Source organism: Tiliqua scincoides, chromosome 1, assembly GCF_035046505.1.
Source record: "Tiliqua scincoides isolate rTilSci1 chromosome 1, rTilSci1.hap2, whole genome shotgun sequence".
NCBI classification, from domain to species: Eukaryota; Metazoa; Chordata; class Lepidosauria; order Squamata; family Scincidae; genus Tiliqua; species Tiliqua scincoides.
In genome coordinates, this window is record NC_089821.1 from 182755012 (window position 1) to 182769298 (window position 14287).

General features: G+C 43.9%; 1 protein-coding gene across 1 annotated transcript in view; it reads right to left on the reverse strand.

Annotated features, from left to right (window-relative positions):
- CEP162 (centrosomal protein 162) overlaps window positions 1–11771 on the reverse strand; it is a 59266-nt gene extending 47495 nt beyond the window's left edge. The window contains exons 1-4 of the mRNA XM_066612487.1: window positions 11573–11771; window positions 7731–7828; window positions 7059–7158; window positions 2624–2762 (exon numbers count right to left, since the gene is read on the reverse strand). Of these exons, the coding sequence (XP_066468584.1) occupies window positions 2624–2762; window positions 7059–7118 (199 nt within the window). The 5' untranslated portion in view covers window positions 7119–7158; window positions 7731–7828; window positions 11573–11771. The remainder of the gene's footprint in view (window positions 1–2623; window positions 2763–7058; window positions 7159–7730; window positions 7829–11572) is intronic.
- Between the last annotated feature and the right edge of the window lie 2516 nt (window positions 11772–14287).

The window sequence follows — 14287 nt, forward strand, 5'->3', positions numbered from 1 at the left end:
CTTGAGAAACCAAATCAAGTTTCATTCTTATTCTTATTTATTAATAACTGATTGATATAAGACTATCTGTATTCATAGTTGCAACTTTTCTGGCAAAATCATTTTATTTACGAGGGTCCGAAAAGTAACTTAGTTCTGTGTGCCTCGTTCCTAATTGTAACACCTAGCAACCGTCTTTCCTGGCTGGCAACCATCTTGTGTCTCCCATCCCTGGGAGCTGACTGCTTTCTCACTGGACTGTTCCCATGACAAGCTGAGATGATGAACTCAAAGCAAATGATCTCAGCAGCAGCTGCTTGTAGCAGCCAGTCGTATCAGGGTGGGAAGAGTTGAAGGCATATTATGAAGTGCTTTCACTAGAAACTTAAGGCATGTAGTTATCCCCTGCTTTATCAACCTGGCCAGTTATCTGCTATACCTGTGATAGGATGCTTCCAAGTAATATTTTCAGTAACACTGTATCACACTGTTGCCAATTAATCTCTTCTTCCAAAGTCTGATGAAGAAACAAGTAGCCTATATAATCTAGTGGTTAATGTAGCTTGTTGCTCTCTAGTCTTGTTAGATGCTGGCAGGCTGTGTTGCCTGTCAATTTGCCTGAAAATGCTTTTGTAAACTTTGTGCTCTCAGCTTTCAGACAAATAAAGCTCTTTTACGACAACCTTGAACTAACTTGCTTCTTTCTTGGATCCCAAAAAACCTCCAGCTCATAGCCAGAGCTAGGGCCTGGAACACTAAGTGACAGCCAAACTGAAACAAAATGCAGATAAGAAACTGGGTCATTTATCATTATGCTTGCAGTAATTTAGAATGGTATTCACTATTCCGCAGACATAGCATAATGATCAATTAGGAACAGAAAAATATCCTAGCTCCAGTATACAGGACTGACAGAAAAACAGAATGCATAGGAAATCTGGAGTTGTTTTCAGTATGCAGACTCTAACATCCCATACCAAGTTTGGCTTCCAATGAATATCATGAACCGACTCACAGCATGAGATATTTCTGAGTAAACATTTGATTTCAACAAGACTCACTGTCTGGAAAGCCTGTTTAGGATTGCAGCTACAACATCCAAGTTACATAGTAACACAGGAAGCTGCCTTATATTGCGTCAACCAGTTCATCTAGTTCAGCTATGTCTACCAACTGACAATAACTCTTCCACATTTCATATGGGGTTTCTCCGAGCCCGACCTGGAGACACCATGAAAAGACCTGCTGGGACCTGCTACATGAAGAGCATGTGTTTTCCACTGTGTGGAATACCCCATAAATTCTGTTGGAGCAGAAGCAAATGAAGAGGTACTTCATTTGCCCTTGAAGATGGTTCGAAAACTGCAATTAGTGTAGAATGCGGCAGCCCATGTGCTTGCTGGAGGTCAGCAGTGCGACTCTTGTCGGTTTGCTGCTCCAGCGGCTACCTGTTTGTTTCCGGGCCCAATTCAAGGTGCTGGTTTTGACCTGTAAAACTCTATACAGCTTGGAGCCAGGGTATTTGAGAGACCACATTCTTCCATACAATTTGCCCTCTTTGGTCATTGGAGAGGGCCCTTTTATGAGTGCCACCGCCCATGGAGGTGGGACAGGCAGTGGCAAGGAATAGGGTCTTCTCCATAGTGGCACCAATTCTGTGGAATTTCCTCCTTCTTGGTTTACAAACTACTCCCTCCTTCAATGCTTGATGGCAGGCCCTAAACACATGTCTTTTTGCTTTATCCTTTACGTTTTTTTATATGTGTCAGGATTGTTTGGCTAAATATCCCTGAGAAATTTGCTGTCTGAATAGGGCAAGGCCTTGATGTCTGGGCCTGCAGATGTAAGCCCAAGTAAATGTATGTAAATCTGTATGTAATCCTCTGTATCCCATGTGATTCCTATGTAACCAAAGAAATGTCTGTGAAAGTGCTAAGTCACAGTGACTATGCATCTGCAATGTAAGTGAATGTAAGAATGCAACTGGTGCACCATGGAAGCTGATGCAAACTTTTTTAAAAAAATTGTGTTGTATTGGTAGAACTAAGCGCTATGATTAGAATACAGCTTTGAAAAACATCAGAACTTTGTCATGTTTTAGCTCAACCTAAACTCCAAGGCTTGTATCCTAAGATCTTCTGTGACTAGAAGCTCTGTTTGCACAAATAGAAAGAGGTGGTATTTGCCAAATTCCCTTTTCTTCTGCAGGTTCTGTGTCCCCTGAATATCAGCAGAAGACCACACATTTTTCAGATCTCCGATTGTGCTTGTGTTTCAACATGTAATCCAGGCTTAGTAGATGCTATCGCTAAGAGGATAGTTGGATCAATGAACTTCACCATGCCAAGCAGTTTTTCTTCAAGCAAGATTTGCAAAAGAACTTTGCACAAGTCAAATCAAGCTGCATTTAGAGTACAATATCTGTTTTGCAAGCAGAAGCATGTTTCATACAGTTAATTGCAGCCATAGGCATTCTGCACAGATCTGAACATTTTATATTTTAAGAACATTATTTTCAAAACAAAATGACTTCATAACAGTCACAAGCTACAGTACGATGAAAAAATATGATCTCAAAAGATCATGACTGACACCATGTGGCCACAAATAGTAGAGATATTACATTGAACAGTCATGTACTCACTACTGTCATCTGAATTATCTTCCGATATCCACCAGGGCACAGGTTGCTTCTTTGATTCTTTTTTCCTGGCCTGTCCAGTTGTCTCAGGGATGTTGGAATTTGTCTTTGGCTCATTTCCAAATGATTCATCTGAAAGAGACTGAAAAAGTAACAGATTAAATACAAAACACTCTTTCACTTGTGCTATTATTCTTTATTTTTATGGGCTCACCATATTGAAAAGAGTCTGGAGATAGGTCACCACCACACACTTTTGAGCACTTTGTGAAAGAATAGTAGTATGGATGCTGGTCAGTAATAATGCAACAAGGTGAAATCCGAGGAAGGTTACTTTGGCATAGGGAACACAACACAACCTAAGGAAGGACGGCATTGTGCCTTAATAGCCAAGAAGGCTTAATCACCCTCCCTGACCACTTGGCCAATCCTCTACTGACTAATCAGCCAGCCCAGACAAGGGTGCCAGTGGACAAACTTACACTTCCAAAAATTCTGTCCATATCCTAATAATGAACAAACTGAAAAAAATTTATAAAAGCAGGATAAGGAGGTACCAAAGACATTAATCCACTGCTAAACAGTGGAAGTTTTGTTCACAAAGTACTTAGTGATTTTATTACAGTGGGCAACTGATACCCTTTCCTCCCCTTTGCAGGTCTAAGGTGTAACAGGGAGACGGGAGAGCTCAATCCTATGCATGTCTACTCAAAAGTACCTCTCTATAATGAGACCATAAAGTCAATGGGGTTTACTCCAAGGTAAGTGTGGTTAGGATTGCAGTCAGTGGTAGTATTCCTTCTGTGTTGTCATTTTCACCACAAAATAGGCCCCAAAGGGAGCTCTAACCCATGCTCAATCAAACTTACCATGAATTGAGGGATCTCTTCAAATGTATCATCACAAATAAATAAACCCCAGGAGTCAACCTGACTTTATGATTGTTGAGAATATGCTCAGGCACAATTATGTCAACAGCAGCCATTTCCTCATTCCAAAGGCCAACCAGAACCTCCATGTGTCAGAAATCTCATCTCACCCCTAGAGCAGTGACACCTTCCCTGGGGTGACGACACTGCCTTACCATTGCAGTGTAGCAGCATGGTTTGCTAGAAGTAGTTTAACAATTGAATCATTGTGTCATCACGTACACTACCAAATTGATTCCAGGAGCCATCATTTGCAGCAGTTCGGAGCCATGGGCAGGCAGAAAGGCCCATCCACCACCAAATGTGGCATGGAGATCCTCTTGCTAGGGGCTTGGGCAGCATGCCCATCATTGCCCCATCCTGTCCTGGGCCATGGCACCTGGCACTTAGCAATATCATTGATCATCTATGCATGGTATATGGGCTGTCAAATGCTCACGAACCTATTTGCAAGGTCACTGTAATTCCTGTAACACAAACATTTTGCAATTTCTTAAGATTAATTCACTTTTGCCTCGCCCACAAGTGTACACATTTGGTCCCTTCTTGCATATATGCAATGTTGGGCAGGAATGGCTTAAACATAAAGCAAAAGCATTTACAAATTTTTCATACAGTGAAACCACTTCCATATAAGAAAACACATACAATCCACTAGTAGATCATCATATATATTATATGTGCCTGTGGAAAACTGCAATCTACCAAATACATGAGTGCGCAGTTTTCACACATAGTGATCTACATGCAGGTTATACACTGTTTCTAGACAAAAAAAATTCAGTGTAGCAAAAACATATGAAGCAGTCCTTTGAGATTTGTAAAGTCAAAACAATAGCACATACTTTTGCTATTTCAAGCTATTGAACTAGCCAGAGAAAACAGATTTACGTTTTTAATATAAGTTTAATGTATACACTATAAATAACAGTCAAAGCCAAGTTCTGCTTTTTAAAGGCACTGTACAAGTATTAAAGCAACACCAGTGCCACAAAAACAACTGAGTTGGGAGCTAATGACAGGTGTCTGATGGAAGTTCTGTTAACACTTGCTATTTCTTTTGTGACTACTAACTGCATTTTCTACTTAGCAAGCGGAACCTGGGATGATGCTGATACTCCTCAGAGTATTTTAAGTAAGGAAACTAAAACCTCCCCAGATGTTGTGACTGGGATCTGGAAACCTTCTATGTCCAGCCATCTTGTCAACTTCAAATAGTACAGTACTAGCTGGGGAAAAAAATACTTACAGAAAAACTGCAATTACAGATCTCTGATATATGACAATTACCATTTACAGAAATACAGAAAAAACAAAATATAAGTTCTCTGGCCTTTCTAACTGTACCCTCTCAACATAGTTTGACAAACAAAAAACTTTACAAAGTCATGCAAAAATATGGTGAATGTAGAGCAGATGGACACAGCATGTGACTTGCCCTAAACAACTATGGCTGCAATCCTATACTACACATGCTTCTGGGAGTAAGCCCCACTGAAACCAATGGAACTTACTTCTGGGAAGATATGCATAGGATTATGTTGTATAATTCTTATCCTGCTGAATATGAACTGATGGTTAACATTTAAAAACAGATGTATTGCATTAAATGTATCAGGATGCCCCATAAATGACATGCAACATCTCAGAACACAAGCATGGAGATACACTATGCTTAAAAGGGGGTCGCAATGTCATCAACGCTCCATGAGAAGTGCAAGTTGTTCTTTTTCATAAACGTACAAGCTCCTCCTCTTGTTTCCACTATGCATACTCCATTAATGTCCTTGGAAGTACCTTAAGTGTGTGGGAACTAAGGTTCAAAAGAAGAGTAGCAGAAGGCTTGGCAACAAAATGAGCATCTGCTTTTGCTTCAAATAAGTGCTATTCTTCAGAAAGCACACATACAGGTCCAATCTGTTTATTCACAAGATTCAGAACCCGAGGATTTAACTCACTCTGTTCCAAACCTGTGATGGATGGATGGACCCGAGTCCTGGATGCAACTGGAGGTGTTCTCCGGTCACATCCAGGAGGGTTTCTAGGAACCACAGAGGCTGTGCACACCAGGAAAACACTTCCAGTTTTTGTAAAAACCAGAGGCACCTTTCTGACACCTCCGGAAGCGTTTCTGAGGCCTCCAAAGATGGTGGAAAGGCACTTATGGTCTTGATAAATACTGGAAGTGCCTTTCTGGCAGCTCTGGGGGCCTCAGAATACCTCCGAACATGACCGGATGTCATAGTGGACCGGAAGTATGAATTCACTTATCCACAGGGTGTCTGGGAACAGATCCCCTGAGAATACCAAGGTCCGACCTGTATATCATGGTGAGATGGGTGTGGGAGAAACAGATTCCATTGTCAGAAGTTACAGTATAGGTGTGCTCCCATATCCATGGGGGTTCCATTCCGGAACTCCCAATGGTTAAGTGAAACTGCGGATACAGGCAAATGCTTTCCCCTCGCCTCCAGAGAGTTCTCTGAGCCTAGCAGATACTGTGGACGTCTGGCCGCAGCCTCTGCCAGGCTCAGGCTGAGACTTTCTGTAAAAAAAAAACACAACTTTCAGTTTCTTTGCAAAAAAGGAAGTGACGTTTTTAATGCCTTATAAGGCATTGGGAGGCCCGGGGAAGCTGAGGGCACTAAGGGAAGCCCCCTATGTGTGCCCCCTCCAAAAACAAGGGCTCCCCTTGCCTCCGAAGGGTACTCTGAACCCAGCAGAGGCTCAGACATTCATTCGTGACCTCAGCCAGGGTCAGACTGAGCCTTTGTGTTCACAACTTCCGATTTCTCTATAAAACCGAAAGCAACATTTTTAATGCCTTATAAGACATTGGGAGGCTGGGGAAGCCTGGGCTTATAAGGCATTAAAAATGTCACTTCTGGTTTCATGAAGCAACTGGAAATTGCCTTTTTTTTTTTTTAACAGAAAGGATCAGTCTGAGACCAGCAGAGGCCGTGGATAGATGACTGCAGCCTCTGTTGGGCTCATAGGACCTCTGGAGGCAAGGGGAGCAGAGCTACCCTTGTGTTTGGAGGGGGCGCACACGGGGGACCTTGTGGGCCTGATTCATGGAGAAGTGAACCTGCGGTTACAGGCCCTCCCTACACATGTCTAAAGAACTGAAGCATAAATCAGCTTAAATAAAAAATACTTAGCATTTATTCAGCACATTTATAATGCTCAAAAAGCTTCATATTTCATTAAATAAGCAGTGGCTTGAGCTGTGATAAAGTACACAAATTCTGCAGTATGGATTCAGTGAAAAAATACAGCATTTTGGCCAGCCTGAGAGCAACCACCTACAATGATATCCAATGCAAGACAAATAAAGCAGAGCTAAAGAGCTCTACCCTAGCAGCTGCTTAACATAATGGGACTCTTGCTATATTTTGTTGGCTGACACGAGACTGAGGTGTCATTAGGAGCTGCAGACATTCTGTAAATTCTTAGAATAGGGCACAAGGGCTGATACTACAATCAAAATTCGCATCTGAAGACTGTACCTCTTTCAAAAACTGTTCAAATTGTTCATCTAGGTCTTCTTTTGAAAAGCGGTGAGCCATAGTCAGCAACTGGATTGAAACTTCCAAATCTTTGAGATGACTAAACAGATACCAAATAAAAAATAAAGTATGATTACTATAGCCAGGTTTTAACTGTATAGCAATCTCACTGACATACAATGTTTTGACACTTTAATTCTACAACACACTATATTTACTCAAGTACTGTACATAATCACATAAATGAACATTTTACATAAACTGCTTACATTCTGGATACTGAAAAATGTAAACACAAGTCTAGATGACTCAGCTTTGGAAGGTCATGAGTATAATTCTGTATAATGTATCTCAGAGCTCAATTACTTATGCACAGGACTGTGGCCTTAACTTGAGAACTCTTCTACCCTTAGGCATCCTTGGAACACAAATCTGTTCTTTGCTTCTATTACTCTTTTTTAAAGCACCATGCATACTGATGCTTCTGCCTATACTTAAATAATCAAAATATCTAAGAAGCTATTCATTGCAACATCTTTTTTAATGCTACAAAAAAATGGAACTTTGATATTCTTGAGCATTTTTACACAAAGCTGTAGATCAGGAAAATACCACCCCCTGCCAATTTTATACAAGAACTCATTAGAAATACAAGCACATTGACTCACTTACCTGCCAATGAAAATCTCTTGTTGAGCCAATACTGGAGAACGGAAACAAATATCCAAGTTGTTTTTAAAATAATTCAGGATTTGTCAACATGAGTTACACTATGTACATGAAAAACAAATGAACAGTTTCCAGATTAGCACCTAATAGAACATTTTAAGCCTCAGTAGATGTGACTATTTGTCTGCTTCAAATACCGCCCCAAACAAACCTCTGTTTGGGCACTTTTCCACTAAGCACAATTTTTGTTTTTTTATGAATTGCTCATCTGAAACCTACACAGCTCTTTGACAGCACAACATAAAAGATCAAGAAAGACTGCTCAATATTGAATTAAATAGCTATTGTTACGTAAGTCCATGGAAAAACATGGTAAGAAGATTACAAATGCCACTGCTCATGACACATAATCTAATCTGCCTTTTTAACAGATAGAAAAAAATATTGTATTGCTTCACTGGTTGGCATCCTTCAGTCTCGGAAGACTATGGTGTCACGCTCTGAATAGTGGTTCCGGAACAGTGTCCTCTCCAGTGCGTGAAGCCTGGGTAAGGTAGATATGGAGGATAGACTGTTACCCATGCAGCAAATCTCCCCCTCCACATCGCTGAAATGGTCCAATGGAAAGGCAGAAACCAGTACGGTTGGTTCCAGTGGCATCGCAGGAGTTGCCAGAATGTGAAGGTGTTCAGCCATGAACTGCCTCAGGGACTCCGGTTCCAGATTTTGCCTCGAGGTTGATTCCTGAAGCCTTTTCCATAACTGAATGTAGCCACAAGGCAGTGGAGGTTTGGGATCAGAGTTTTCCTTCTCTCAGATGAGCTGCCTTCCCAGGCTATCGAGTCCCATCAACCCGGTAGCTGTTTAGTCGCCTCTTACAAGTACAGCCAAACTGAGGTCCTATTCTTATCCCCAGCCCCCAGGGGAAATGACAAGTTAACTTTAGAAAAGTCTAGAACAGTGAATAATGCCCTTATTTCTTTAAGACAACTGACAGCTAATCTCCTAGTGGCAGGTCTTGTGCTACAAAGAATGACCAGTGCAAATCCTTCTACCACACGAATACACTTGAATAAGGAGTCCTTTCCAGAGGCAGGGTAGGAGCAGTTCCATTGGCTACACCATGCTGAGCCTCTTGGTTCTTGCTTTACTGACAACATATAAAACTAAGTAGTGCTACAAAATATTAATTCAGTCTTTATGATAAAAATCAACTCTAACTTAATATTTTCTTTATATAATTTACCAGACTTGCCTAGGCATTTTGCAATAATTTTTCCACATAAACTTTGACAGAGCATTCTATAAAGGCTTATGGTTAGTATGAGTTGCAAGCCTGAACCTAGTTGATTTCACTGATTTTATACAAGAGCTTTGAAAATTTCTACTCACTTTTGTATAGCTCTACTTCTGAAAAGATTGACATGCATAAAGATCTCATCAGCTATGGGTGATATAAGAATAGCTCTCCTTGGTCAGGTCAGAGGCCCAGTTGATCCCAGCATTTTGTTTCTAACAGTGGCCAGCCAGCTGGCCCTGAAAGCTTAGAAACAAGCTGTGGTCACCTCATGCTGCTGCTTGTCCCATCTATCTAGTACTCCAAAATAGACTGTCTCTGAATATTAAAGTTCAGCTATCATAGCAAAGAGCTGTTGCTATACTCCCTGAATTTGTCTAATACTTTTTAAAACCTTCTAAGTACCCATCAGCACATATGAATTTCATAAGTGTGTTACAGTGAATTTCATAAGTTGATGCATCATAAAAAGAAATATTTTCTCTTTCTGTCCTGAACCTACTACCAGGCAACTTCATTGGGTGCCTTCAAATTCTAGTTTATGACAGATTCCTATCCACTCTCTCAACTCTACTGATAATTTTATGTGTATACACTGTAAACTATATCCACAAACTATATATTTTCTTAATTTTTTTTTAAAAAAGCTCCAGCCTCTCTTTTTAGGGAAATTGCTCTAATATCTCAATCATTTTAAGATGCTGTTTTCATTACTTTTTCCAGTTCTATATTATTATGAACTGAAGAACTAAAAAGAAAACTGTACACTGTATTTTAAATGCAGCCAAACTGAAGGAGGCTGCAATCCTATGCACACTTACCTGGGAGTAAACCCCACTGAAATCAATTGAACTTGCTTCTAAGTAAATACACATACGACTTTGCTGATGAATAGTGCCTTTACAACATTATGTTCAATTCCCTAATAATTCCTAACACTGAATCTGTGCTTTTCATTGCTGCGGGAGGTGGACAGGAAGGCTTAGGTACATTTAACCCTCAATATCCTTTTTCTAAGTAATCACAGCTAATTCAGGGCCCAATCCTATTCAACTTTCCAGCACCGCAATGCATCCTCAAGGTATGGGAACAAATGTCTCCTTACCTCGAGGAAGCTTCTATGACTGCCTCCCCACCACAGGATGCAGTGCTCACCCCATTGGCACAGCTGCACTGGAAAACTAGATAGGATTGGGCCCTCAGACCCCACTATGCTGTGCTTTGTGCTTCCTTACACTGAAATTTCACCAGTGATTCTGCTGTCCATTCTCACAGGCAGCAATCCTTTGCAGCACAGTCACCTGAGAGTAAGCCCCAATGAACTAAAAAGGACTCACTCCTGAGTAGTCACCATGCACAGAACTGCACTGATGGTTTGGTGAGATTGTTCTGGAGCTTTCCATAGTCTGCCTGAGATGATTTTACCATCCTCAATGGATTGATATTTGCTGCAAACCTAGCTTGCCTCACTCTTTAACTCAGCGTCTGACATGTACTGTATTTCATTTATGAACCAATGATCAAACTAGAGCAGTGGTTCCCAACCCTGGGTGCATGTACCCCCAGGAGTACTTGCCAGGACCTTTAGGATACTTGAAAAAGAATTGAACAGTGGCGGAAAAAGGCAGGTCAGTATGAGAATGCCTCGCGGGGCTGGCAAGGCAGGGAGGAAGCTGGCTGCAAAAGCCACACCAACTATGAGTTGAACAATTTTGGTCACCAAATTGTATGTATATTATCAGATATGGATTAGTGGCCGAAAACATATAAATTTGAAGTAACAGCAACTACAGTACATTAACGCATTCCTGCCCACCCACAGGTGCACACTGACCCCTGTTGTGTGCAGGCAACCTTGGGCTTCGTTACAAACATTTTGCTAATACGAGGGGTACAATTTATGGAAATGGGCTTCTAGTATGTAGGTGGAAAAACATCGTGAACCACCAAACAACAGGCTTAGTGCTGAAGTGTGGGGGGAGGGGAAGGCCAGCCCAATCCTGTCCACACTCTCCTGGGAGTAAGCCCTACTGACTATATAATGGGACTTGCTTCTAAGTAGACAGGCAGAGGCTTGGGCTCTGAGACTGCAGTCCTCCACACTTGCCTGGGAGGAAGCCCCATTGACTCTAATGGGCCTTACTTCTGAGTAGACTTACATCGGATTGGGCTGGGTGTCAGCAGAGCTTCAGAGAGAACCCACCACGTTCCACCCCCTTCCTCGTAGTCTGGGCCAGCCCTTCTGAGGGCACAAGTCTACTTAGAAGTCAGTCCCACTGTGTTCAGCGGGGCTTACCACCAGGAAAGGGTGCACAGGTGATTTGCAAACCAGGCCAATGGGGGGGGGAGGTAGCAGAGCCTATGAAGCCCCAAGTTTCCCTCAGACTCCTCGCAGTGCTGCAGCCACAAGGAGCCATTCAGCCCCCCCCAAGGGTCTCCTTTCAGCTCTCGTCCCCTCCCCTTCGTGACTGAAGAGACTCGTTGCCAAGCAACAGCCTCCGTTCGGAGCAACTGCCACCTAACGGCTCTCCTCCTCTCGCAACTTCACCTGGCGAAGCCGCGCCGTCCAGAGCCCACAACAGCCGCATGCGGCCCAACAGCACGCGCCGGCTGGGGTCTCCTAGGAAACCAATTGAGCCGACAGGGCCGCCGTAGTACCAGCCGTTGGTGACGGGCTACGCGACGGTCACGTGATGGTTGCCTCTCTGCGGCGCGGGGAGACATGAAAGAACTCCCCTTTCCCTCCCCCACCGTTCTGTCGCTGCGAAGTCACGTGTCGCGCATTTGCGCGCGCGGCGTCTCTAGAGCGCGAGTGGTGACGGTTCGGAAGAACTCACTTCTCCTAACGGTTCGCGTGCGAGCACGTGACTGCAGGGGCTGGAGAAAGGGAGGAGGCCGCTTCGCTGTGGCGATCGTTAACTGTGGTATAGAGGGTCACGTGATGTTGCCCGCGCCGGTGGTCTGGCCGGCCGGTGCGAAGGCGCCACCTCCTGGAGGGAAGGTGGCAGTAAAAAGGGAAGAAAGTGGCGCGGGGAGAGAGCCAGCCCAGCCGGCGGCAACCTGTCGCTGATCCCGCAATAAAAATAAAAGCAGTGACGGTGTCTCGTGTAAACGGATTACTTCCTCGTGAGCGCTTCGCCTCCATGAAGGGCTTGGGCGATGGGGGTGGAAAAGGGCCCTCTGCTTCTCATCAAGTTGCTATTTCTAGCCTTTGAGGGCCCAATCCTGTGCACGACTGCTCTGAAATAAGCCCCATTCTGGTCAGTTGGGCTTACTCCCAGGTAAGTGGATAGGATGGCAGCCTTTCAGCCCAATCTTGTGCATGTCTACAGCCTGAAGAAAACACAGGTCATGGTTCAGGATGTGGACTCACCTCCCTGCATTACAATCTCTGCGCATGAACTGGAGGTTGTCCATGACTTTGTGTACCTTGGCTCAACGATCTCTGACACTCTTTCTCTGGATACCGAGCTAAACAAACACATCAGTAAAGCAGCTACCACGTTTTCCAGACTCACAAAGAGAGTCTGGTCCAACAAGAAGCTGACGGAACATACCAAGATCCAGGTCTACAGAGCTTGCGTCCTGAGTACACTTCTGTACTGCAGCGAGTCATGGACTCTTTGCTCACAACAGGAGAGGAAACTGAATGCTTTCCACATGCGCTGCCTCTGATGCATTCTCGGCATCACCTGGCAGGACAAAGTTCCAAACAACACAGTCCTGGAATGAGCTGGAATCCCTAGCATGTATGCACTGCTGAAACAGAGACGCCTGCGTTGGCTCGGTCATGTCGTGAGAATGGATGATGGCTGGATCCCAAAGGATCTCCTCTATGGAGAACTCGTGCAAGGAAAGTGCCCTACAGGTAGACCACAGCTGCGATACAAGGACATCTGCAAGAGGGATCTGGTGGCCTTAGGAGTGGACCTCAACAGGTGGGAAACCCTGGCCTCTGAGTGGCCTGCTTGGAGGCAGGCTGTGTAGCATGGCCTTTCCCAGTTTGAAGAGACACTTGGCTAACAGTCTGAGGCAAAGAAGGAAGGCCCATAGCCAGGGAGACAGACCAGGGACAGACTGCACTTGCCCCTGGTGTGGAAGGGATTGTCACTCCCGAATTGGCCTTTTCAGCCACACTAGACGCTGTTCCAGAACCACCTTTCAGAGCGCGATACCATAGTCTTTCGAGACTGAAGGTTGCCAACAACTACTCTGAAGTAAGCCCCATTCTAGTTAGTGGGGCTTACTCCCAGGTAAGTGGATAGGATGGCAGCCTTAGAGCCCAGTCTGTGCATGTCTACTCTGAAGTAAGCCCCATTCTAGTCAGTGGGGCTTACTCTCAGGTAAGTGTGTATAGGCTGGTACCCTAAGGCCCTCTGTGATCTGGACCCAGCCAGTCTACCTGAAAGACTGCATCTTTCAGGGTAAAAAGAGTCCAGGGAGGGTAAAAAGAGTCCAGTCTCTCCAGAGTGCATGGAGGCTGCTTAAAACAACAGTAATAGAGGCCCAGCAGAGGTGTATACCGCAAAGAAAGAAGGGTTCCACTAAATCCAGGAGAGTGCCCGCATGGCTAACCAGCCAAGTTAGAGAGGCTGTGAAGGGCAAGGAAGCTTCCTTCTGTAAATGGAAGTCTTGCCCTAATGAAGAGAATAAAAAGGAACATAAACTGTGGCAAAAGAAATGTAAGAAGGTGATAGGGGAGGCCAAGCGAGACTATGAGGAACGCATGGCCAGCAACATTAAGGGGAATAATAAAAGCTTCTTCAAATATGTTAGAAGCAGGAAACCCGCCAGAGAAGCGGTTGGCCCTCTGGATGGTGAGGGAGGGAAAGGGGAGATAAAAGGAGACTTAGAGATGGCAGAGAAATTAAATGAGTTCTTTGCATCTGTCTTCACGGCAGAAGACCTCGGGCAGATACCGCTGCCCGAACGGCCCCTCCTAACCGAGGAGTTAAGTCAGATAGAGGTTAAAAGAGAAGATGTTTCAGACCTCATTGATAAATTAAAGATCAATAAGTCACCGGGCCCTGATGGCATACACCCAAGGGTTATTAAGGAATTGAAGAATGAAGTTGCAGATCTCTTGACTAAGGTATGCAACTTGTCCCTCAAAACGGCCACGGTACCAGAAGATTGGAGGATAGCAAATGTCACACCTATTTTTAAAAAGGGAAAGAGGGGGGACCCGGGAAACTATAGGCCGGTCAGCCTAACATCCATACCGGGTAAGATGGTGGAATGCCTCATCAAAGATAGGATCTCA